The 26,277-nt window shown below is 43.1% G+C and overlaps 3 protein-coding genes across 3 annotated transcripts; 2 read left to right on the top strand and 1 right to left on the bottom strand.

Annotated features, from left to right (window-relative positions):
* Positions 1 to 327: 327 nt before the first annotated feature.
* On the top strand, positions 328 to 4,805 carry LOC124654014 (U3 snoRNP-associated protein-like YAOH). Its single transcript, XM_047193059.1, has 7 exons — positions 328 to 776; positions 936 to 1,272; positions 2,542 to 2,766; positions 3,158 to 3,371; positions 3,670 to 3,842; positions 3,946 to 4,011; positions 4,250 to 4,805. The coding sequence occupies exons 1-7, from the start codon at positions 328 to 330 to the stop codon at positions 4,343 to 4,345; spliced, it is 1,560 nt and encodes a 519-aa protein (XP_047049015.1). The 3' UTR covers positions 4,346 to 4,805.
* Positions 4,806 to 9,754: 4,949 nt separating this feature from the next.
* LOC124654407 (nuclear transcription factor Y subunit A-7-like) lies at positions 9,755 to 12,585 on the top strand. Its single transcript, XM_047193414.1, has 4 exons — positions 9,755 to 9,972; positions 10,812 to 10,883; positions 11,077 to 11,241; positions 11,967 to 12,585. Exons 1-4 carry the CDS (start codon positions 9,784 to 9,786, stop codon positions 12,183 to 12,185), a joined length of 645 nt encoding a protein of 214 aa, XP_047049370.1. The 5' UTR covers positions 9,755 to 9,783; the 3' UTR covers positions 12,186 to 12,585.
* A 7,470-nt stretch (positions 12,586 to 20,055) lies between these two features.
* Positions 20,056 to 20,727, bottom strand: LOC124654849 (protein MAIN-LIKE 1-like; the record flags this gene model as incomplete). Its single annotated transcript, XM_047193832.1, has 1 exon — positions 20,056 to 20,727. A coding segment is annotated over one exon (672 nt), but the record flags the coding sequence as incomplete, so codon positions are not given.
* Positions 20,728 to 26,277: the final 5,550 nt, after the last annotated feature.

Genomic DNA, 26,277 nt, shown 5'->3' on the forward strand with positions numbered 1-26,277 from the left:
AAAAATAAACTTGTATTGACTTTTCTTTTGAGAATAGAAACTCGTCTTGACCGGTAACCAGGGAAAAGAGAAGTCCATGTCAAAAAAAAAAATGGAAAAGAGAAGTCGGTAAGCAGAAAGGCCACACCAATGGGCCTTCAGTGCGAGAGAAGTTCAAAGTACATCCAAAGCCAGTAAATCCTCAACAGCAGCCCACTAAAAGCCCACAAAGCGGTGCTAACTGGGGCGGACGGATTCCGGCGCAAAACCCCGCCGCAGAAGGATCCTAAAACCCTAATAGCTCAGCTCAGCTCGCCTCCCTCCCTCCCCCACCGCCCCCACTCACCAATGGCGCCGCGCGGCAACCGCAGCACCAAGAGGCCGCCGCCGCCGCGGGGCAAGGGCAAGGGGAAGCGCCCCTCCGCCGCCTCGGCCGGGGACGACCCGTTCTTCGAGGCGGAGCCCAAGCGCCGCCGCGCCCGCGCCGACGAGGACATCGAGAGCGGGGACAGCGACGACGACGCGCTCGCGCTGGGCGGTGCCGCCGTCGGCGAGGACGGCGAGGAGGAGGAGAAGGAGGATGAGGAGACGGCCGGGGAGAAGAAGCTGCGGATGACCAACGAGTACCTGGCCAGGATCGAGGACGCGCTGAAGAGGGGCAAGAAGGATTCTGACAACGACGATTCCGACGAAGACTCGGATGATGCGCCGGGCAGGGGAAGCAGGGGGGTCGCTGGGATTCTCAAAAAGAAGCATCTTGTGGAGAGCGGCAGGCAGCGCTTGAGCCTCGCTGCGAGGTGAGCAGTTCTTCTCTCCGATTTTCTACCCTCCTATATTTTTCGCTGGGCCGTTCTGATATGCTACAGGTGCCTCCCTTCAATTACCCTGCGCAACTAGAAATGATTCACTCGAATTTGGTCTTCCGTATGTGACGAGGCACTAATTACATTTTGCAGAGTGCTGCCGCCGGGCGAGCAGGATGGGTTCACATTTATAGCGAAGCACCGGCAGCCGGTGACAGCGGTCGCTCTGTCCAAGGACAGTGACAGGGGGTTCTCGGCGTCCAAAGATGGAGTCATCATGCATTGGGATGTTGAGACTGGGAAATGCGAGAAGTACTTGTGGCCGACTGAAAAGGTGTTGGTTTCGCACCATGCTAAAGCCCCCCTGTCCAAGAAGAGAAGCCAGCACATTCTCGCGCTGGCTGTTAGTTCAGATGGGAGATACTTGGCTACCGGTGGCATGGACCGACATATCCATCTGTGGGATGTTCGTTCTCGGGAGCACATACAGGTTCGCCACTCCTTGTCAATTGCTGATATAAGAGCTAACCATCCTATTCAGAGAATTGTTTGTGAAATTTGAAAATTGTCTTGCTTTGTGAAATTGTGCGAAGCACTAGCCAACATACATTATTTGCATACGCGTATGTTGTATCTCAGAGTCATACTGGTTAGGAACCAAAACATCAATAGAGGCAAGCCACTTATAGACTTATAGTACACCCCAGATGGTCCTCTTGAAATACTACTACTACTACCTCTGCAGTGTAATTTAGAAACAATTGCCTGTCAAAAATTATTCTCTTTCTGTTCTTGTCATTTTACTGGTAGGTGGAATCCAAGTGCAAACTAACAAGGGATATAACCTTCTTAAATCCAAGTGCAAAATTGGCTTGTTTTGTAAAATTGTGTGAAGGAAAGACCAATTTACATTATTTGCATATATGCTATGTTCGTTAGTAACCGAACTATTGATGGAGGCAAACCACTTATAGTTCAACCCAGATGGTTTCACTTAAATTTTTTACTCCTGCAGTGTTAGTTCGACTTGATAATTACCTATAAAACATTATTCTGGTTCCATGTTTGTCGTTTCTTTCTGGAAGGTGAAGTCCAAGTGCAAACTAACAAGGAATATTAACATACCTGTACTTGTTGCATTGCTATCTGTTGATGCTTGTTCTATTTGGTGCTGATGCTGTTTTAAGCAAAGGTTATCATCCTTTGATGCCAAACTTATGGTTTAACTTGTTCATTATCTATGAGATCCAAGATTTTGCTGTCAGTATTGGTAGATGTAGAATTGCTGTTGTCCTTAGACATCTGTGCGGGTCTGTGTGGGGTATTTTCTTTGGCCTATTCACTGGGACTTTGGTTTCGTGTTCCAGTGTAGGCTGTGTGTTGGTTATCAAGAGAGCACCCTTTTCAATCAGGTTATAGATGTCCTGCTGTTTAATGCCAATGTGCATAGCTTACTTTTGCCTTGCAATATTCTGTAACAGGGTTTTGTTGGGTTTCATCTCTAGCGTACTGCGTACCCCAACTTTCTTGGGACAAGAGGCTTTGTAGTCCTCATTGTTCAAACTTCAAATACATACTCCCTTTGTCCCAAATTAATTGACTCAACTTTGTCTGGATATGCATGTAACCTTAGACAAAGTTATGTCAATTAATTTGGGACAGAGAGAATATTTTTCAATGCTTTTTGGTATTATTGATGATGTTATTTGTTTGCCCTGATTGTGCAATGTAATTTAGTGTTGTATTCTGTTATCTGCAGGCATTCAGTGGCCATAGAGGGCCAGTCTCATGTCTTGCTTTTGGGTTGGACTCTCCAGAGCTATTCTCTGGTTCTTACGACCGTTCAATAATGCAGTGGAATGCTGAAGATAGAACATACATGCACTGCCTATATGGCCATCAAGGTGAAATATTGACAACTGATGCACTCAGCAAAGACAGACTTCTGACTGTAGCGCGGGACAGAACAATGCATCTTTGGAAGGTAATTTTTTTAGCTTCATCGCTTTTGTGCTATTATCAGATCTGCATACAAATTTTGTGCAATTCATCAGCCTGCCTTGTACCTTGTACCCCCCCCCCCCACAGCGCGCGTTCCATAATGTATATCAGTTTTAGCAAACTACTTAAGTTTGCTAAACGGCTTACATTAGGGAACAGAGTGATACATATCAAGCTGTGTTCAATAAATAGGTACCTGATAAGATTTTCTGTAAATGTTTGAACAGCATATAAACATAAAATGACCTATTCATCTCTGTTTCATGCAATCAGGGAGAAGATGCTTTAATTCTTCAACAGATATGCTTCTCTCTGTTAAGTAAAATAGGTGAATACCTTGTCGTGCCAGGACTTACCTTCCCATTTCTTGGCAGATACCGGAGGAATCGCAGTTAGTTTTTCGTGCACCTGCTGTGTCTTTGGAGTGCTGCTGCTTTATTGATGATAAGGAATATTTGTCTGGATCAGATGACGGAAGCCTTGAGCTTTGGAGTGTCATGAGAAAGAAGCCTACTCACATAATAAAAAATGCCCATCCAGCATTAACTCCTAGTTCAATTGACAGTGCTGATGAAAAGTTGCCCAAAGGTAAGAGACACTTCCTCACCGCGGCTCTCTTTTCTGCGCTAAATAAAGAGCAGTTTATTTTGATGCAAGATATGGCAGGACTTTATCATTATTTGTTCAGCCTCTTATAGTAATTGGAATCTTTGCAGAAATGTATATGACCACACATTAATCACCTTTGCCCTTTCCAGGATGCGTTGTTAGTTAGTTACTTGTAGTCAATGTAGAGAGCACATCTCTATCTCTTTGTGCCTTTCTATATGCTCCCTCTGCCTACAGCTGAGATTACATCATGTTTATTCCTTGTGCAACTATGCAGAAAATGGAACCTGCAAGTCTGAGAGCTTTTCATCAGCTCATTCATGGGTTAGTGCTGTTGCGTCAAGAAAAGGTTCTGATTTGGCTGCATCTGGAGCAGCAAATGGTGTTGTTCGCTTATGGACTATTCAACCTGATTCAAAAGGGATGCAGCCATTGTTTGACTTGCCACTGGTATTTGTACTCTCTTGATTTTGACCTACTCCTGTAATGATTGTACCTAAATCTTCTCCGTATGACCCTTCTGCCACTCTGATCTGTGATTTTTCATGGGCAGGATGGCTTTGTTAATTCTCTTGCAATTGCAAAATCGGGACGTTTCATCGTCGCTGGTGTTGGCCGAGTAAGAGTTTTTCTCATCTATCTCAAGATATTTTGGTTACATTATCATAAGATGCAGATGATGTGATATTTATGTCTTCATTATATATAAACTGAAGAAATGCCAAACAGATAATCATTAATGCTGGCTGTTCTTATGTTAGCTCTCAAGAAATTTGGTCTAGCAGCACTTAACAAAGCAGCATACATTATCCATTTGGTTTACGTATTTCCAACAGAGCTGATCTCGATTTTATCAGGAACCTCGTCTTGGAAGATGGGGACGTGTTGCTGCTGCAAAAAATGGGGTCGCGATTCATCGGCTCAGTCTACAAGATGATTCTGAGGTTTTGTAGGTACATAGTGAGTGTATTGAGAACCCTGCGGCTTGTTCATACACTGTCAAGACGAGAAAGATTGTGCCAACACCTGAGTGTCACACTTGCAGCTAAAAGATCTAGGAAGGTTGAACCACAAGCTTCACACATGCCACAGGTCTATGATGCACCAGCTTACCAGTCCAGGCAGCTATTGCTGAATGATACAATTTTCTGCGTGCAAGCGCGGATGAAGAGGCCTTGGATAGTTGGATGTAGCATGATTCACTCTGTAATTTCGGTAGCAGGTGTTAGTTCTGTAGCATTCGTCTTGGCTCCTGCCTGAAATGATTGATACAGGAAATCACTGAATCGCTGAGGTTCGTTTTTGGCAGAAGAACATTTATGTGGTTTTGGCTTGGGAGACGTTCTCTTTAATAGCAAATTTTGATGGCTGGTAATGATCTTGATGAAAGTGAAATTTAAATTATTTTCTCTATGATGCATACGATGTGAATATGTGGTTGTTCCTTTGTCAGGTGGCTCCGCGAGTAGCAATTTTGTTTTAGAATGTAAATTTGCCGTTGGGTTTACTCATATTTGCATATAATACCAAGTGTTTTCCTGAAACTAGTAGGAGCAGCTGTTGAATATTTATTTCTCCTATACCTATCTCATACATCACTCATGTTGCCAACCACATATGCCATGTGGTCTATCTCATACATCACTCGATATTCTTTTATCTTAAACTAAAAAATAATTAATTGAATATGCAAATATTTGTTTGATGATTCGTTTTCACCGTTGCCTTAGTCTGAGGTGTTTGCCTTAGTCTTAGTTTCACTCAACTGCCAAAATGTAATAACTTGGTTCCCACCCTAAGCGTCATTCTACGTCATAATAGTACTTGTAAAGTTATAACTACTTCAGTGAAATGATATTCTTTTTAGTTGTTTGTACAATTTGAATACACACTCTCTAGCAAACACTGCATGCGTGGAAGCATGCAAAAAAAAAAAAAATCTAGTAGTACTATGCACTATTATCATGGTACCGTTTCTCTGTTGATCTGACAACCACGATAATATCTAGGTACTAGTTTTTTTTTTTTGAAACATAATCTAGGTACTAGTTATTTATAGGTTAAGTTGATATTTCACTCCGTGCCTCTAATTGATAGAAATATTCTTGGGTGGAATCAATCGAAGAGATTGGTTGCCCATGCTACAATTCCTTGCTCAAAAGCACTAGAGTGCTAAGATGCCTTATAGGCACCACCACTGTAACTGATGGCTCATACACAAATACGAGATAGAAGGCCCAAAGTAGCGGCACATAGTATGCCAAACTATCGACATTGGTAAAGTCGTGGTTAACATAAAGTTCAACCTTCCAAGTAGGTATACCAAGAAGTTTTATTTTTGCGTATAGAACCCTATCATTAAGAGAAATATTTAACGATACAAAACATCCTAATAAAAATGAATATTACAACGAAATCCTTGAGATTTCCTTCGTTTTCAATCTTCAGGCCGTGTTGACGGTCCGCTGCTGCCACTCCTCCCTAAGTCGGCCTCACGTTGTTGGTTGCGGTCGGGCGCCAAACGGGTCTATAAGACCACATCCGTCCCGAAGACGAAAAAAAAGGAAAAAAATACCGATGAAACTCCATGGAGATCTGGAGATCCTCTAGCTAGAAGAAGTCCCCGAGAACCACACCACTCCCACAAGCTTCTGATGTCGCCATCGAGATGGAGTTGAAGCCGCATATATATATTATTGGAGAAGATGCCGCCACCACTTGAGCACCGCCCAACCAAATCTTAACCCAAGAAGTTACAAAAGTAATCCCTAAAATATTTTACATGAAACACACCCATAAAGGGTATTTCAATCAAAATCCTCAAACACGATATTAGGTATTCCTCTTGTTTGTGTGATATTATAATGGAATGGCAAACCCTTTCTTTTTTTGCTTTTTCGTTGACAAATCTGAATTATCTAGAAAAATATAAGGCTATAAAAAATTAGAATGTCCGTTGCACATGATTCAATATATCGTTGAATAATCAAGAATATGTCACTCAAATACATGGAGCTCACATACATGCTGTATTATCGAATCATGGGTTAGAGCAATGGACCCATATGAAGTGGCTCATTTCGTACCAGAAAAGCCTATGGACAAGATTTAATTTTACTTCCACACTTAGCTATTCTTGGTTGGGGAGTAGGGCAGGTGAGATGAAATAAAACTCATCAAAACATAGGAATAAGGAATCTATTTTTGAAGCCCTTATCGAGATGAACATACCGGTGAAAACAAATCGATAATCTGATTTTATTTAGAAGAAAAAATCATTCAATAATTGGATGTAGCAATTAATACTATGGTACGAGCATAGGGTAGTAGATTCCTTCATGTATACATTTCCTCGGTTAATAGAAATGTAATAGGACATAAGAATACTAATTTGCATAATGAGAAAAACAGACCATAACAATATTCAAGAAATCGTTAACTTATCGGTCGGTCTCAAAATAGAGATTAATCGCTTACCGACCGATTAATCAATTTTATCGAAAGACATTTATCTGCTTATTTTTTTGAAAATTCTAATTTTTGGCACTAAATTTTCTGTAATATGATATGAAAAAATAATATTGGAGCATTGAAAGTATTTCCTTGATTACTTGCATTTGAATCAATAAAATTGGAAAATTTTAGCTAATGCGCAGTTCTACAAGAGCATAGGAAGAAAATATCGAATGCGAGACCAAATTTCAGCGAAAATTGTCTGAAATATCGGTTATCAAACTAAAAAACAACTGAACTACCGGTGTCGGTGATAAATCAACCGATATGCCAAAATCTTATCAGTTACCACCCGATTCAAAATAAATCGGCCGATAAGTCCGTATCTCGGCCGATTTTTTTTTGAACAGTGGACCATAATAAGAAACATGTTATCAACACAAGATTACGTTAAATTAAGTTGATTAGAGTATAAATCTTCTTTGTGGCATAAAAGATGTTTAAACATAGAAATATTGTTTAAATTGTTTTACAAAGCATTGTATAACTTATTTGTCTTGCCACATCATTAAGAAATTTGCAGAATACTTTTACTTATACAGTCCCTTCTATATTATTTCACCACCCTTGTTTGATTTTGAGAAAAATTGTGGACAATAAGACTATTAATTAAAATCAATGAAACTAATTATGGTGACCTTTCCATACAAAATTCATTAACACGCAAAATTCGCTAATGACTCTAGATAGGGCGAGTTCTCTTATTATAAACTTCCTATCTACAACATACAATATGATGAAAATGAGTAGATTTTCAAATATATATTTCATTTTTTTACTTCGTTTTATCTAGTTGGATAAAACTAAGGTACGCAATTGCGTACTCTCTAAAATAAATTATCTGATTGGAATACAAATTAGATTATGGATCAATCGGTAGTGTGGAATTGAGGTTTACCGAGAGCTAACAAGACTTGGATGTAGTGCATTACTTACATAAGGAGATGAAAGGTTGAAATAGCAGAATAAAATCCGTTTGGTCTATGCTCTTTATTGCCGGTATTTATTTTGGTTTCTTTGATATGTTTTAATTTTTTTGCTTAATTCAAAATTATACATCATTGGTGAGGAAAACAAATATCCTACCATTGAAGCGTATGAACTAATAAACTAACTCAATACTACGTATTTCTACCATGGGAGTAGTTTTTATTGTGGTTGGAGAGAACTATTTATTTTGATAACAACAGTTAGGTTTTATAATCGAGTGGGAGAAGAACCGGCGAACAGATCTTACCCATGGAAAACTCTAGACGTTCAGGTGTCAGCAAATTGGAAGGTTCCATGTATATGGTACTGTCGACAAAGTTACAATAAGCACCCGGTAGTTTCCTTTGATTCACAACCGCCCACATCCCCGCACCGGTACATATACGAAAACACCCCGGCAAAACCACCATAATACCCGAGTCGCCCCCCTTATCCTCTCCCCGCTCCGCCTCCCTTTCGCGACGTCGTCGTCGAACCCTCTCCGCCGTACACGCCCGCTCCCTCCGCCCAAGCGCGCCAAAGGAATTCTCCCCCTCGCATCCGCCGCCGCCGTCCGTCGCCGTCGCCGTCCGCCGCTGTACCGTTGGACGGAGATCCGTCCAGGCCACGGACCCGGTTTCTTCTCGCCGGTAAGCGGAACCCTAGTTTGCCCGCTCGCCCCGATTGTTCTGGCCAGTCCTCGCTTCGCCGCATGCGCGATCCAAGACGAATTTCCGTCTCCCCCTGGGTTGCGGATTCGCTTGCTGCGTGGCGGAGTACCCAGTAGCGGAGTGTTTTGGGAACAATTGTGGGGGTTCAACTGAACCCCCGTGCTGTCCCCCCATGTCGTGTATCAGTGGTGAATTTGCTTTTGTTAACCAGGATATTCAGTTATGGCGTGGGGATGTCATGTCTGTGGGCTTGGTTCCACGGAATCACGCGGCACGCTTTGATTATTCTAATATAGTACTGAATTGAGCGTTGCAGAGTTGGATAATTAGCTGCGTGTGTAGACGATGTGTCTTCTTAATTTCTGTAGGAGTATCCCTTACCTGTAAATTCTTGATTAGTTCCTATTGTCTCATTCGCTGACGGAGTTCTGTTTCGTGGTTATGATCATTGAAACCGTGCTCGTTCTTCACTAGAAACAGAATGGAGGTGTAGCGGCGTCTTGTCAGAAAGCTCAGTTCTCTGAACATTTTTTTTTCTGCCATTCAAGGAACAGCCTTTGCATAAAACAACATGGAATGGTGATCTTAATTAGCGTGTCTTTCTTCCGAGCTTGAGACTAGCTGCCTTTCGGCTTGGAAGTTGGAACATAGTAAACCATGACTTCGGCTGATGATAGTGTTTCAGGTATGCTTTTTATCACCCAATTATTTTGTCATGTTGATGTTGAACTGTAATACTTGTTAGGCAGCAGTGCCTGTCTGGAATTGTAACAATAATAATTCCAATGGTTTTATGACTCTCGGATTATGGAATTGGAGCTTTAGTATATTCATGATAATACCTCAGCTTGATTGTACTGTGAAATCTATTGAATACTAGAATGTGGTCCTTATACATATGATTACGGAGTCATCCAACCATATAATGTCAGTATGTCAGCAATACTAGCATTTGAAAGTTGTGTGGCAGCACTAAAATGCGAAGCTGCCTATGACGGTAGTATACCAGCTGCTCTATTACAGAAAATGTCCATTAGTTCATAAGACTACAGAAAATACTGGGTTTTCATTCCATAGCTGTTATTGTTCTGCAACGTTTGTAACTATATGACCTGCTGCATGCCATAAATGTTGACTGAACATCTGCACCGTATTGTTACTTGTTATTGCTTGGCAAGTTCTGAAACATAAATTTTCCAGTTGTTTCAGTTTTATTTAACAAAGAAATTCAATCAAGTATGTCTTATTTTGATGCAACAATTTATTGTGCAGGCGATCATAGAGCTGCTGAGAAACAGCAGAAGCAAGCTGCTCAGAACGACCAGCAAGAGGCCCCAGCTACAAGTGTAGATAGTCAGACGACGGTGGGAACACCTTCGACAGATTATGTGACACCCTATCCCCACCCGGAAGCTTGCCATGCAATGGTATGAAACTTGTAACTTCTTAGATTGTAATGTTTTCGATTGAGGCTCTAGTTTGTAAGGAGATTGAGGATTGGTCATAGTGGAAGGTTGGAGAAATATGCTGGGTACGGTAAGATCACTCTGGAGATCCGGTCTTCCGATATGAATTGTTCTGCCTGACTACATGTTTGACATTATATCAATCACACCAGTGTAACATTTATTTACCATTCTACATGATCAATTTGATGTTTCCTGGTTGAAACACTTCATTAGTAATCAATATATTCGGTTAGATGACATAGTGGGCAAAACTTCTAAAACTTGGTCAGATTAAACTTTCCTTAGAAACTATGATTAGGTTAAGCTGACATCATTTCCTTCTTGTTAAGGCGACATAAGAGTTTTTTCCCTTTTAATGCAGACTATTAGTTAAGTTTTTAATTAAATGTGTGATGACGGTATATGAAGTGCCACAGTTTGCATGGCTTATTTTGTTCTAGCACTGCGACCCATGTCAACTTGTCGGTCACATTCAATTGTTTGCCTATTGTAACCTCCACACATGAGTTTGCATCAATTTCTTGCCATCTCTTTTGCATTCTAATAAATTCCTCTCTGGATTCTTTTGTTAAGCTTACAGCAACTTTATTTTGTGAAATCAAAATTAGCAGTGAATTTGAATTTGTTAACAAGCGTTGCCATTTGTTCTAATTGAGTGATTTTGTATACTTTGGCTGGATAGATTATTGTGTTTTCCTTTCATTGCTTCCTTGTTATGACTTTCTATCATATTCCTGCATAATGCCAAATTTATTGTGTAATATTTGTTGGTTAATTCCACATTTGGTGCTCGACAGGGTCAAATGGCTTACGCAAATATCGATCCATACTACGGAAGCCTTTATGCTGCTTACGGTGGACAACCTATGGTAAGCTCTTATTACAAGGTATAGCTATATAGGGTATATACCACTAGTACACCTGTGGTGGAAATATTTAGGCCAACATTGAATATTCCTGTATAGGCTGTTCTGGCTCATAGCCAGTCAAATGTAAACTTTGCATGATCATTGTCACTCTGTTCAAACTAGTTGAGCTCATAAAACTGGTGTGTTTTTTCAGATGCATGCACCATTGGTTGGAATGCATCCAGCCGGGTTACCGTTGCCTACTGATACAATTGAAGAGCCTGTTTATGTGAACGCAAAGCAATATAATGCCATATTAAGGCGGCGTCAGTCTCGGGCTAAAGCAGAGTCAGAAAGGAAGCTTATCAAGGGCCGTAAGGTAAATGCATATAAGCATATTTACATTACTGTAAAACTCGAAATTTGATTAGATATTTCTGTTTTTGATTATTCAGTATATAGTTAAGGGTAGGTTGGAAGCACAAGTGGACAACAGATAGGGCAAATAATCAAGTGAATTCTTCATTCTACTTACACTACCCACACTCTGAAGATCATTCTGCTCCACGTTTACTGTCTTAGGGTGAACATTTTTTCAATCTTCGCACTATATGTATTTCAAATTAAATATACCAAGGTATCATGGCCAACATAAAAACAGTAAAGAGTTGGGAATAGAAATGAGTTGGTGTACAAATTACCAAATGTTGAGTTGTTGATATATTTAATATGGATAGGAGGTTTCTGACTTGCTTTTTTTTCATATGGGAAGTTGTTAAGCTGGAGCAAATTTAATTTATTAATTGTGGTGTAGTAAAAAGTAATATGTAATTACAGAGATTGGTGTTGGCATCAAAGTCTAAGCTCTCAGTCTCAAGTCTGACACAGAGATTGGTGTTGGCATTATCTGTTTATCTGGAAGAGCTCATTGTAGGACTTGCATAAACGTTGTGCCATATACTGTTGTTGCCAGTGCCAAGTTGCTTACTAGTGTCTCACTCTTGGGGTGAAATGTTTATTCTTGTGCTCTTAGGTTATTTGCTTTTTGGTATCCACTTTCCTGTATCGTCTAATGATTGATCAACATACATCTGCATTTTGTAGCCATATCTCCACGAGTCACGACATCAACATGCCCTGAAAAGGGCCAGGGGAGCTGGAGGCCGGTTTCTCAACGCAAAGTCGGATGATAATGAAGAGCATTCTGATACCAGTTCCAAAGATAAACAGAACGGAGTCATCCCCCGCAACAGTGGCCAACCGTCTTCCTCCCAGTCTCCCAACGGTGCAACTTCAGCTAATCAGACGGGCAAGCGTGAATGAGATGTTAGAAATCCGCCAGGCGCAAGGCATGCCAACAGTTTTGTACAGTATATGCTAGTGAGCAAGAAAGAATTGCGTCGGCGGTGGAAGGTGTAGGATATATATTGGCGCTATAGTGATAGACGTGTCTGACAGATTTTGCAGCATTGGTGGATTGTTTCTACATTTCTGTACAATGAGTAGTTTTTGTGTTTTCGCTCTGGGGATTAGCCGTGGTTCTTTAGAAAGCTTTGTAGCCTCAAAGAAGTATAATTAGTACATTGTTTCTTTTGGAGTGGACTTGGTCCGTTGCTATCTTTGCATCCTCATTCGTGGTGCAGAGAACAAAAATTCGTTATGTGCAAGTTCATGACAGTAAACAGCAGTGTAGGATATTATAATAGTTTTACCTTCAGCCTTCTTTGCTTCGCATGCATTCAGTTCAAGTGATTTCGTTCTGTGATATGTTCTCCATTGAGTTCAGGTCGTCCTGTGAACACATTTGGACCTGAGTTGCTGATGCCTTCAGGTTTAACAGCCGTACTCATGGGCATTTGAAGTTTGAACCATACTTTGTGTTTGACATGAACATTTTGTTCAGGCATTCCTCGAGAAGATAGGAGGAATTAACAACATTTACCAAGAAGAATATACTTTCTCGAAAGAGCTGAAGCATATACTATGAATGTGCATCTTTTCTTGCACGAACACATGTCGCTTTTGCTTGGAAGGACCAGAAGAGTGGCAAAGGGCCACATCATCTCTCCTACAGTAATTAAGAGAGCGTCTCCAACATCAGCAAGATAAAGCATTTCTTGGGGAAGAAGTGCGAAACAACTAAAAATCTCTGTTAAGTAATTGGCAGTCTTATTGACAAGATCATGTTTTCCCCATTCTCTTAGAACCAGAGCTGCTGGAGATGCTCTCCAAGTCTCCATCTGAACTGTTTTTAATTTTGCTGCAGTTGAGTATTACCATGCAGATGTAGATGCACGCAGGCATGCGATTAGCTTAGGCGGCACTCTGTTATCATGTCAGGTGCTCACCAAAAGGCCAGACACAGGGGCCACGTCACCGTACTTCTCCCTTTGCCCACAAGTTTACTAGGAAAGCAAAGCAACCTCCCACATAGGATTCCTATTATATCCTACTAGTTAAACATGTACACATGAGATGCATATTCTAGTATAGAAGCGCTGTTATGTCCCAGCACTAATCATGTATCCCTGCATCTGCATGCAGTTATGCATACAAATTCCAAGTCAAATCTTTAATCATTCCCCCATGTAATACATTATATATGCTTCATTGGTCCACCTCCTCAGATTAACAGGGCACCTTCATGCACGAAGACCAGCTTATTCTGCATGCTCATAAGCCAATCTTCATGCATGGGCTTAATGTTGCATATATTTGTGCTCTGGGAAATACAGTTGGTTTCATTTTGGCAATCCAAGTGAAGCAAAGTGAGTTCTTGCAACTGTCTCCCTGGATCAGGTCTGTTCTAGGTTGCTGTTTCCTGGTGGAACAGTGGTACACTTCTCCAGAGTGTCCAAGATCAAGATGTTGATGAGAGAAAAGCAAGGCATGAGCTCCCCAATAGTGAAAGGGGTTCTTGACATGCTTTGCTTGCACTACAAAGCCAGGCCCCATCCCTCCTCAAAGAGTGTCACCACCATGCCATGCATCTCTCTATCTAGAAAAATGTTGGGAAGGGAGGAGAGAGAGGGAGATGGGGGGCATGGAGGAGAGGCTAGGCATGGGAAAAGTGACATGAGCCCTGATGATGGCAATGGCAGGGGAGACAAGGCAAGCAGGTGCACACACACAACACACATTGGTGCAAGGCAGACAGAGAAAGCCTTCAGGCCCATTGACCTCACACCATCTCCCTCAATATCCATCATGACCCATTAATTGTGTTGTTATGGTTGCTATTCTTGTTCTTTTCTTGCTGCATGCATGACACTGCTATAAAGTTACTCATTCTCTCCCCCACACAAACACGGGGTCATTCTTTCCATGCTAGTATTTCATTGCATTTGCATCTACTGCAGCTCCAACGGATCTCCTTATAAATGATGATCGGTCTTGTTACCAACAATGAAACGAAACAGCTCCAACAGATTTGGTCATTAAACTAGCTATTGGTTTTTATTTATGTGCAGGTAATTGAGTAAAAAGTACAGACACATATCACTCCTCGAGTCATGTCAATCTTTGCATTCTCTGATGTTCTTGTGGCTCTGGCCCTAGCTTCTGTCCCTTTTGATACCCCGTTGCAATCAAAGCATATACACAAAGCGACATGACATACGAGTGTGTCTAGTAGCACTACTGATCAGAAGGGCATGCATGATTGTCCCCAACTATCAAAAGACAATAATCTTGCAAGAATGTGTCATGAAAAAGCACACGCTCCAATGGCATGTTGTGCATGTCAACCTTAGAAGAAAAAAATACAAGCATGCCCTCCTCAAGAACGTAGGCAGTTTCGTTCTCTCTCTAAAACTCTCTTTTCTTTCTGTCTGTAAGACCCACACTCTCTTTTTTTATGTAGAAGGACAATGACAAGCTTGGGGGTGAAGGGAGATGGGTCATGGTGGCCAGCACTCTCACTTGTCACCCATATGGAGAGAAAGAAAGAATGAATGAAGGGATTTTTATTGGAAAGTGATGGTTGGTGCCACCCCCTCTCTTCATGCCAAGAAAGTGGCTTTCAGGACAAAGTAGGGGTCCTGCTAGGGTTTTTAGGGCTTAAGGCTGTGATAGACAGTACTCCTACACCACTACGGCTACATGTTTTGTGATCAGCAGAACACTGAAATGTGAAGTGCATTTTGGGTGCATGATCTTGACAAAATTGCTTTTGCTCCCGGCCGAGTTTAAAAAGCCGTGCTCTTGTGATGTTTGCAATGGGCAGCAACGCTCTGCCTTTTTCTTGCTCTTATTTTTATGCCATTCAGCCACCGCCAGTAGTGTGGTCTCTCCTTTTTGTTATCCTCTAAGGAAAGCTGTCTATCCAAAAGCAACCCATGATTTACCAAATATTTCAGAGTTTGAAAGTGATAGTGTAGTTCAATCTGAATGTGACACACATAGCAGTTAACCCTATATAGGAGGTGGTTAAGTAAGCAGTTGATCTGAATTTCACTCAATGGATGTCCTAAATGCTACATGCATCTCTTGATCATGAACCTATCCCAAACCCCAAATCGCAGGTTGACTAACCAGATGTTAATCAGTGCCATCGCAAGTGTAGTCACTACTAGTAGTGTGTTTACCTGCGGTTTGCAGCAATGACAGCCCACTGAATGCACTGTCAGTCATGCAGCAGCAAGCAGCAGAAGGTTTTGCCATTTCAAACCCAGCACAGGCACCTTGGACTGCTTCCGGCCAATCCAACACATCTAATGAGTAACTCCATTAACTGCACCAGGTGCTTAAATGCCACAGGATCTTGCAGCTTGCTTGCTTGCATCCATCCAACCATCAGCTTTTACTGCCTGTCATTCTGAAGCAACAAGGCGCATCACTTTCTATAGAATTATTTCGTCCTATGTCTTTTTATGGGAGGTGCTGATGCATGCATGCAACAACAAATCTTGGCCTCTAGATCATGTTTCACATTTTGGAGATGCATTTGAATGCATATTCATAACCTTTTGGCAGCTGGAAGAAGATTGCAGGTTTCTTCAGTGATGAAATGGAAAACGCTATAGCATGATCAGGACAAGATCTTGTAGAGAGCATGCACTTTCCTTTCAGTTTTTCCATCCCAGATCCCTCTTCATGCAAGGATAGGCTGTTAATAGGTTTGTAGTAGTGTATCAATGTTTTAGCATTTAAGTGTGGCTGGTGTAAATGCCAGAGAGGAACATGGCAAGCTTTCTCTGAATCAATCTAGGCTGATAGGGACAGGAGCTGATGGACACTGGTAGCTGCATATACTCCTTTTGTGTATTGATAGAGCAAAACATTTCAAATCTGAATTGAATGCTCAAAGAAAACAAACTGTATCTGACAAGAGAGACACTTGTAGAGTACCAACCTTGGATAACAAGGTATTCTGCCTGTGTTTGTAACGATGCGGGCAAAAGTTTGCACAGGCGATCTATAGATACAACACTGCAATATACTACTATTGTAGAGGACAATACACTGTTAAAAATTCGAAAGTTTCAGTATAATAGGGAATTTGAGGGTACGTTTTTCCACGATTGCTAGATTGTTGATTTTTTTGTCTTTGGTTTTGCTTTGTTCTCAGTTTGTAAACTTTTGTGCCTTCTTGCCTTTCTTCTTCTAATAGAAAATGACATGCATTTTGATGTGTTCCACATCCACGACACTCCAATAAGGATTCCACATACTAATTTAAACGCATCGACAACCAAGGAGCTCAAAGAAGTCGTTTCTCGATCTTGTTTTGATTACATTTTAATTTATTAATGTGTATTTTTATATCTTTTTACGCTTTTCTCGCCGCCGAAATCTTTCCCCTCTCTTTCCGAGAAGCACATTTGGTGATGATGGAACAAAGCCTAGGTTTGTGGAGGCAGCTAGTGGCATCCCTTTGGATCCAAGGCACATATAGCCAATTGTCAAGGAAATGGAAATCTTTTAATTATTCTGTTTACCCACTCCTAATGTGACATATTTTTAATCTCACCCATGCATGCGTGCATGCCTTGCCTTGCCCCTAACACTAGGGCGGACAGACAGGCAAGGCAGTTGCTCCAATGCGTTGTGCTAATAAAAGAATCATATCCCTAGAAAGAACCCCACTAATTAGCCCCATCGGGCAGGCACTCGAGCCACTGAAAAAGTTCCAATTTGTTTGTTTGTTATGCTTCTTCATTTGATTGAGGGACTTGCCTGCCACATGTTTGCACAGATAATAGGTAGTAGTAGTTCATTCCATTGGATTTGGAGTGCAAGACGAGAAGAGAAGAACTGCACCTGAAGAAAGGTTGTAGAAAATAATTGACCGGAACGACATATGGGATATGTAGATCAGAAAACAAGTTATAGAAACTAGTAACTAGTGCAAACTTCACGTATTCTAGTCTGTAATTAACTAGCACTAAGTGAGTCTTTGGTTCGAAGGATTCTAGAAACCTGGAATAGAAAAGACGTAGGTGTCATGGCATTTGAGATCCTCACCATCCTATAGGAATTGAAAGCGAGGGAATATGTAATAGAAGTTCTTTGGTTGCATCACAGGGAAAAAGCACGGATTCTTTTCTGAACAATTAGCCGCAAAATAACATGATTGTCATAGACAGACACAAATTTCCATGAGAATGAACCTAATGCAATTTTCTTTTCGAACGGTATACAAAGTGAACCATAGAAAAAAGAAATCCTATCGTTTCTATTCCTACAAACCAAACATGCTATTTTAGAAGGCGATTTACACAAAAATAACCCTTTGTTGCAACTATAGCACAGACTGACCCTCCGGGCAAACTATTTCACCCATCTAACCCTTTTGTGTGGCGTCCCTCCCATGGGCGCCACACCTGGCAGTGTGGCGCCCGTGCCAGCGGCGCCACTCTCCCAGCCGACGTGGCGTCCTCGACGCTGAGCTGTGCGCCGATCCGACGTGATAGGATGTGTGTCGCCGCTCCCATCGGCGCCACACATGCACTTGTAATTGCCCAAACATACTGTAAGACAAATCGTCTGGAACTTAGCCGTTTTGGCAACGCTGTTTGTGTGGCGCCGATGCCACGGGCGCCACACTTCACGGGCGCCACACATACAGCCTCGCCAAAACGGCTAAGTCCCAGACGTTCGGAGCCCCAGGATGTTTTTGACATATAAACAACATATGTGGCGCCGATGCCGTGGGCGCCACATAGTGAGGTGTGGCGCCAGTGTGAGGGGCGCCACTTGTTGACTTGTGTTAAAACCATGAAAATTCTTGCCTTAGTTAACCAGTTTTCAACACAACAGTAGCAATTTCATACACATAGAACATACACATATAACGCATCATAGCTCAAATCCTAGCACATAGATTCAAACAACAAGTAGCATTAGAGACATGGTTCGAAATGACATAGGGTTCACAACACGATACTTATGAAGATAGAGTTCACAACAACACGTAGCAAATCCTAGTATCGTCCTCGACGTGCCGTCCTCACGGGCTGCTTCCGGACGGCCATCATTTTTGTCCGTTGCCGTGTCTCTTGTTGCTGCTGCTGCTGCTCCTCCTCCTGCTCCTCCTCCTCTGAAGATAACGACTCATCGTTCCTCATCCTCCTCAAAGATGATCTCCGCGGCGGCGCCTCATCCTCCTCAATGACAACCTTCTTTCCTTGGTTGACATAATCTTCCGGAGTGTACCGGTTTGGAGCCTTGCCCCTTGGCTTCAACTGGTAAGCTGACCGTGGGGCTTGCATCTTGCCTTGACTCTGAATGCCTTGACTCAGAATGGTGTCGTCGTCAGGAATCTTCACAAACATGAACACATGAGATTACATAAGTTGAAATTAGTAAGCACATGTTTGACAGCAACAAAATAGTCCATACATCCGGCTCTTCAGAAGAGGATGTAGCAATTTCGGCGTAGCGGCAACCTAGCAAGTTGGCTAACCGCCGCATCTTTCGTGCAGTGTTCTGCATCATGGAAGTCATGGTTACAAAGCCACCCAAACATAATAGCTTACATTTAAAGTTGGTGATCATACCTTAATGAAATACCGCAACGGTCCGACGGGCTTTTCATTTCTAAGGCTCTCATCCCAAACAACCTCGCACTCCTCAGCTGTTTTTTGGATCTCGGACCGTTGTGACAAACATATTATACACAATTTAAGCGAGCACATGCTAATGTACATGAGGTACTAGCTAATGAGAGAATACATTACCACGAAGTTCAGCTCGGAAGCAATAGAAGTCGATCTCCCTTTGCAAGCATAGATGTCGTGTTGGCTTTGCGCAACCTCATCGAACTCGATGGGGTCGTCCAAGATGTCGTCATCATACTCGGTTTTCACTAACTCGATACGCGTGCTTTGATGAAACCATTGGAGATAGTTGTTGAAAGCGTCCAAGTCGTGAGTCACAATCTCCACATGGCCAGCATTCCGTATCGCTTCCAAACAGTGTTGGAACGCTGTGACGTGGCCGCTATGATGGACAGGCCAATTTGTGATCTTCCTCTGCCGCTGCCTATCAAGCCTGCAAGAATCGAGAAGTTAGATTGTACCTCTCCAATCAAGAATCTTCCATCGCATGATTCCAGAAGTTTACCTATGAAGCGCGTGGTCCGTGTCTTGCCCCTGAGGTGGGCACTCCTGATACAGCCCAATCTGTCTCATCACTTTGTGCGGCTGGTGGTATTAAACAAGCCACATGCATATGAGTGGGCAGCGCATACGCCAGAATCGCGCCTCCTCAAGGCACTTGGGGTTGAGGTCAGGCATCCTCGCGCCAATATGGTAGTAGGTACCATATGGCTCCCAATCCACCTGCAGCATACAAATATTTCAGAATTTACAACATGCTAGTAGAATTTATGAACTCGGATTGCAAAAGAGTGATCGGTTACCTGCTCAGCGGTAAGAGTGTCCAACTCCTCAGTGTAGTGCGTGTACATGATCTTTGGATCGCTCGTCATCTCGGAGACATTGTCCCAAAGGTATGCCCAAGTGGGCTCCCGATCAAGGTTGTTCCGGTGATGAGGCCATGGCCTATCGTTGAGTATCCTGGGCCGCCCAACTGATAGGCGGTCCCAGCTCCATACAGAAAGTAGGAGCAAGCATCCACCAATACCGTCGCTCCCAGTCCTGCGACAAGCTTCGTCCAAGTGCGTACATAAGACATTTGGTTAGTACTTTGTCTAGCACACTACTATAGAAGAATAGTACATACAACAAATCATCACCTGCCGGTAGAGGTAGGCAAGTGCCGTTGTTCCCCAACTCCACCGGTGCTCCAACACCGTAAGCGCCTTGAGCCAACACCAATGGGCCAGCTTCCCACCACTGTCAGGAAAGAGAGTCCTCGAAATGATGTACCATAAGTACACGCGGGTGTACGTCCTGAGAGTGTCCCTATTGGACCCTTGAGGGCATTGTCCAAAGTTAAGCCTAATCCAAGAGAAAGGTGCGCCGGCGGGAGCTCTCGCCTTTGGATCTTCTGGCGGCGGAGGAGCCATGCCAATAAGGTCCTCCATCTGTCGGCGCCACCCATCAGAAGTTGTGTTCATACACAGTGGCTCACCCTGAATAGGAAGTCCAAGGATCATGGAAACATCCTGAAGAGTAGGGGTCATCTCGCCGGCCCTCAAGTGGAAGGTGTGCGTCTGCGGCCTCCACCGGTCGACAAGGGCGGTGAGTGCCGCGGCGTTCATGTTCGGCCCCCCACGGCTTACAAGCGATATGAACGGGAGAAGACCGGTAGGCTCGATGAACTCCGTGTACCTCTCGTCATACGCTATATCCACTGTGCCATGGTAACAAATCTTCAAAGGGTGAAGATCCGTTCTCCTCTCCGTCATATGACAAGCCCGGTGATCCCTGTCACACTCTTGATCTAGGAGCCACACCATCCTACATGTTTACACAAATACACCATATTATGAGCCATTCCTAACAAATATGAGCAACACATACATGAGAATATATCCAAATAAGCCATCACACATACATCACATACATACATATACATACTTATCTAGGGATAAAAAACCATATTATGAGCCATTCCTAACAAATATGAGTTATTCCATCACAAATATGAGTTATTCCATCACAAATAATGGTCATATGTAACACAAATATGGATACATACATATCTAGGTTTCCTACACATACACATTCATGAAATTTGATGTCTAGGGTTCCTCCACAAATCTAGGATACATACATATCTAGGGTTCCTACACATATACATTCAACACATACATAGCCATTTCAACACATACATAGCCATTTCAAATCTAGTTTCCATGTCTAGGGTTCATGTACAAATCTAGCAAGATCTATGAAATTAGTGGATGAATGTGAAGGATTTGAAGGGGATTACCTTGAGGAATGGAAGGGGAAGAGATTCGCCGGTCAGATCTGACGAATTTGTGGCCGATTTGGTGGGGGAGAGGGGGGAGGAGGAGGAACCACCGGCCGCCTGTCTTGAAGAAATAGAAAAGAGAGAAGAAGAAGAGGGTCGGGCTGGGGGCGGCTCGGGCGCCACACTTAAGTGGATGTGTGGCGCCCGTGGTGTCGGCTCCACACTGTGAAGTGTGGAGCCCGTGGCGTCGGCGCCACACTTCACAGTGTGGCGCCCGTGGCATCGGCGCCACACAAACAGCGTCGCCACAACGGCTAAATCCCAGACGATTTGTCTTACAGTATGTTTGGGCAATTACAAGTGCATGTGTGGCGCCGATGGGAGCGGCGCCACACATCCTGCCACGTCGGATCGACGCACCAGCTCAGCGTCGAGGGCACCACGTCGGCTGGGAGAGTGGCGCCGCCGGCACGGGCGCCACACTGCCAGGTGTGGCGCCCATGAGAGGGACGCCACACAAAAGGGTTAGATGGGTGAAATAGTTTGCCCGGAGGGTCAGTCTATGCTATAGTTGCAACAAAAGGTTATTTTTGTGCAAATCGCCATTTTAGAAAAACTCCTAAGAAATAGAGTCCTCTGAGATTCCTATGAAATTCATTTGGACATAAGAAGCCCTACATTAGTACATTGCAAGAACCTTGAGGGGAACGATATAGTGATTGAAGCTAGTTAAAATATGCTGCCTAGAAATTCCTCACCTAACCCTCTCATCTCGCCCCCGTGTGGCGGTGGGAGGGGAAAACCTAAATTTCCACCGCCAGCCCCTCTCGCCGCTGCCAAGGGCACGACCGAGCAAAACTTGGTCGTCACCGACGGCTGCGTGTGTGTGTGGGGGGGGGGGGGGATTTGGAAATGGCTATGATTTGGAGGTGGTTCACCTCCAATCAGCAAGGGAGAAGGTTGGTGTGCGGCACCAACGGCAACATGTGCGGCGACGGGGATGTTTGGGCCCGATCTTGGTCTGTAGGGCCTCGACTGGGCGGGACAACTCTGACCCATCATGCACGTTTTCATTGGTGGCTGCATCGCGGTCCATTTAATGCCAGACGGTGCAAGTGAAAACCGAGGCGAACGATGCCGGTGCCTCTTGGCATCATTTTCTTGTCGAAGGCATCGTTTTTGCAGTTGCCACTTTCTTTTTCGGGATTTTCTGAGGGAAACCCTAGATCTGGGCTCCCGGATCGGGCATTGGCGATACTTTCAGTGCCTTTTCTCCCTTTTGAGGGCAACATTTTTGGAGCACATACTGACTGCGGAGGCCTGTAGGTGGAGCGGTGCCGCTATGTTGCGCATCATCGACAATGAGTCTCAACAACATGGTGTAGCAGAGCCTAGGCGTAGGTCGCGTGATGGTAGACATGTGTAGGGTGGAGGCGTTGTCGGGCACCATGGTGGCATCGACGACAGGTTGGCAAGGGTTTTGTAGATCTTTTCCCTCAAGATGGACCAATGGTTGATGCCGATGATGACTTCTAGTTGATGGGAGTTTTTCGTTATTGTCCAGGGAATAAGGCCTTGATAGCATGATCTTCACTCGTTATCGGATGTGCAGATGTTGCGTGGTGGCTTCAAATTTTCTGAGGTATAATCTTTGTCCGCACATTATTGAATAAATTAATAAAAAGTACTGTATATTTCTTTTTTGATGAAGAGGCAGGATGCCACCTTCGTTTTGAAGAAAAAAAACTGCTAGCTTATGTTGTCGAAGGTGGCGTTTTAAGTAAATCAAAATAATAATATTATATATTGGAGAGGCGGAGTTCTGTTAACACGTGAGATTTTTAACTTCGAAGCTATTTTTTTTAATGTACCAATGGAATTTGAAGCTATGCGTTTTTCTAGAACCTCGCCCTCCTAATACATACTAACGGGTTTGCTAGTTCAATCAACTTCTACGCCGTCTAATTAAACCGTGATCCATGCATCTATGAGTAGTAGTGGAGTTGTAACTGGAATTTTTTTGTTCTGAATCGTTAAATTTGATTTGTAATTTATGCTAGTCGATTTGATTATATCAGAACTAAGTTTTTTTTTGAATTTTCACCGAGGGTGGGGGAGGAGAGGTTCACCATCTCAATATATTGAAAAAGGGCTAAAACCCAGAGCTTTACATCATTAGACAGGGAGAATAGGAGATCAACAGGGGAGATTACACATACGAGGCACGAAGGAGGTCGAGCCAGGCATCAACAACATCGTGATCGTGCATAGAGAAACGGCCGCGTTAGAGAGCGGCATCATCGTGGCACATCTTGCGGAGGAGCTGCAGGTCACGGACGTGTGCGTCGTGCGGGATCGATACGCCCAGCGAAGCCCAGAACAGAGCGACCGCGGGGCAGTGGAGGGCCATATGGCTCGCAGTCTCGAGCCACGCGGCGCAGAGTGGACAACGGGCACCCTTATAATATATTGTTAATGGTTTCTCAAAGGTTTTAAACACGAAAAGGAGAAAATATTTGATTTTGACATGAATGCAAGTTTTTGGGTACATGTAAGAAAAAAAATCTGGGGGCTGGGATTCATGGTCACTACAGGAATGGACGCATACGCCGACGGCCAGCTGCTCTCGGCGTAGCCACGCCTGGCCCTTGGCATAGGTTACGCCGACGGCAGCCGTCGGCGTATGGCGTCGGCGTTTAGGTCCCTCGGCATAGATAATATTGCCGTCGGCGTAGCCTGGCCCTCGGCGTAGCGACCGTCGGCATACAAATTTTTAAAATTTGAATTTTCATTTTTCCAAAAAAAATTCAAAAAAAAAATTTCGAAAAAAAAATAATTTTTTTATATGCCGAGGGCTTTGCCATCGGCATAGAGTTTTAAATTTTTTCTAATTTTAATTTTTTTACACCATTTTTTTTCTTTTTTTTACTTGTTTATCTTTCACCCATACACTTTTAACTCTAAGTACACTTAATCCTAGGTCAAATTACAATCATGGTTAAACTTCCCAGCCGGTCACCCATCCTCACACTACTCCAACCTCAAGCACGCTTAACTTCTTGGTTCCATTCGGATGAGCTTCCCTTAAAGAATTGACACCTTACTGATAATAATAGTCTATCAACCCTATTAACCCTTGCACCGTGATGTCACAACTCTTTATTTTTGAATTCCAAAAAATTACTTAAGTAAACAACAATGAATATATAAGTAACAATGAATAATAATATTGAATTCAAATAACAATAAAATAATTTTATTTTTTGGTTTTTTTCTATTTAATATGGAATAATTAATATCTTTAAATCGAAAAACTGAAATTCCACAAATAATATGTCTAAATCGATCAGAAAAATGAGAGGAATCTAAATATAACATCCATATCATCATTTGAACCTAAAAATTAGAGTAATCCAAATATGACGTCCAGACTTGCTATCCGCCAAAACGGCCCCTCGGGAGATGCGAAATGGCCGTACCGGACGCTATCTGGTGCACCGTTCGCCAACATGCTAAACGGAAAAAAATTAGCACATAAAGTGATGTGTTATAGACCTAAAAACATTTTTCGCGGAATTTATTGAGCGACGAAAAGTGTACCCCTAGTTCAAATCCGGTCAGTTTCCAGCGGATTCGGCGGGACACCGCAGGAAGCCGCAGGGATTTCCAGATAGCTAGCACGCACATAGGGCATGTGATATGTGGTGCGGAGGCGGTGTCCTACCACTACGCGGAGGTCTCGCGCAATACTAAAATACGCCTCATGTAGCTGCTTCACAAAAAAAACCCGTTTTGGCACCCCGAAAATGAAAAACCATAGGCCATGGGTCGGATTTGAAATCCGCTTCCGGGGCATTGCTTCCCATCCCAGGGACCACGCACGTGCCAAATATGGCCTCGTTCCGACAAACTATGCGGTGTCACGGACCGTTTCCTTCTCATTTCCCCTAAAACTCATAGAACTCCGGACTTGATAGCCCTGTTTGTGAAGGGTGTTCCAAAATAACTACCGTATCCCAATTCCGTCTTTTGGAGTGGTTACTAGGACACATAAAATGACGCCATGCGGCTCCGCGGGATTTTCTGACTTCGTTTAAATCGCCATCCGGCCAAAACGGGAACCCGATGACATATAAGAAAGTGTTTGAATTGTTACTATATTAACATGATATACATGATTCAAATATGCATGATTTTGACATAAACGGATAGAGGATGTTTTTCTGAACATTTTGATACCTTATACGCATTTTTCTGACATCATATGAATTAGTTATGATTTTTACAAAATTAGACAAATTTGACAAATAGTCTACGCCGAGGGTGGCCGTCGGCGTAGCCCTGTCTACGCCTAGGGCCAAAGATATGCCGAGAGCTGCCCTCGGCGTAGACTTCGCGACGCCGACGGCAACGATACGCCGAGGGTGAGACTCGCTGGCTGACCGTGCCGGGCCATACGCCGACGGCCCCGACATTTGGCCGTCGGCGTATGCCACGGCCCTCGGCGTACGTAGCCATTCCTGTAGTGGGTAATCGCTGTTTACCGGAGATAACCGGTCAGGCAAAATTTAAATTTTAAACTAAAAAAATGTACATACGCTTCGAACATAATTTTCGGAGGAGTGGGAAGCAAATGTTTCTGACAAATGAGTTGGGACCTAGTGTTGTAGAAGAGGAGGGACTCACACACTTTACATTCGACTTTTCTGACAAAGGCTTATATATTATTTTTAGAAAGTTAAACTATGTCAATTTAACTAAATTTTTACCACAAATTGTTAACATGCAAAATACAAAATATCATATTTATTGATAGATTGTTCTAAAAAATTGATCAAACTTTACTTTATTTGATTTTTCAGAAAAATACAAACCTTAAATTTTGGAATGGAGGTAGTATTTACGATAGACTTGTGCACCAGAGGGGCTGGAAATTCGGGTTACCGGCTGGTAACGGCGGTAGCAGCTTCATTTGACCCAAAGGGTGTTTATGGAATAAACAAATGTTCACAGAGGAGGAGATCTGGAACACGATACGTGAGATGCCAGGGGATAGGGCGCCGGGGCCAGATGGGTTCACCGGCGCTTTCTA

The sequence above is a fragment of the Lolium rigidum genome, chromosome 5 (genome assembly GCF_022539505.1).
Source record: "Lolium rigidum isolate FL_2022 chromosome 5, APGP_CSIRO_Lrig_0.1, whole genome shotgun sequence".
Classification (NCBI taxonomy): Eukaryota; Viridiplantae; Streptophyta; class Magnoliopsida; order Poales; family Poaceae; genus Lolium; species Lolium rigidum.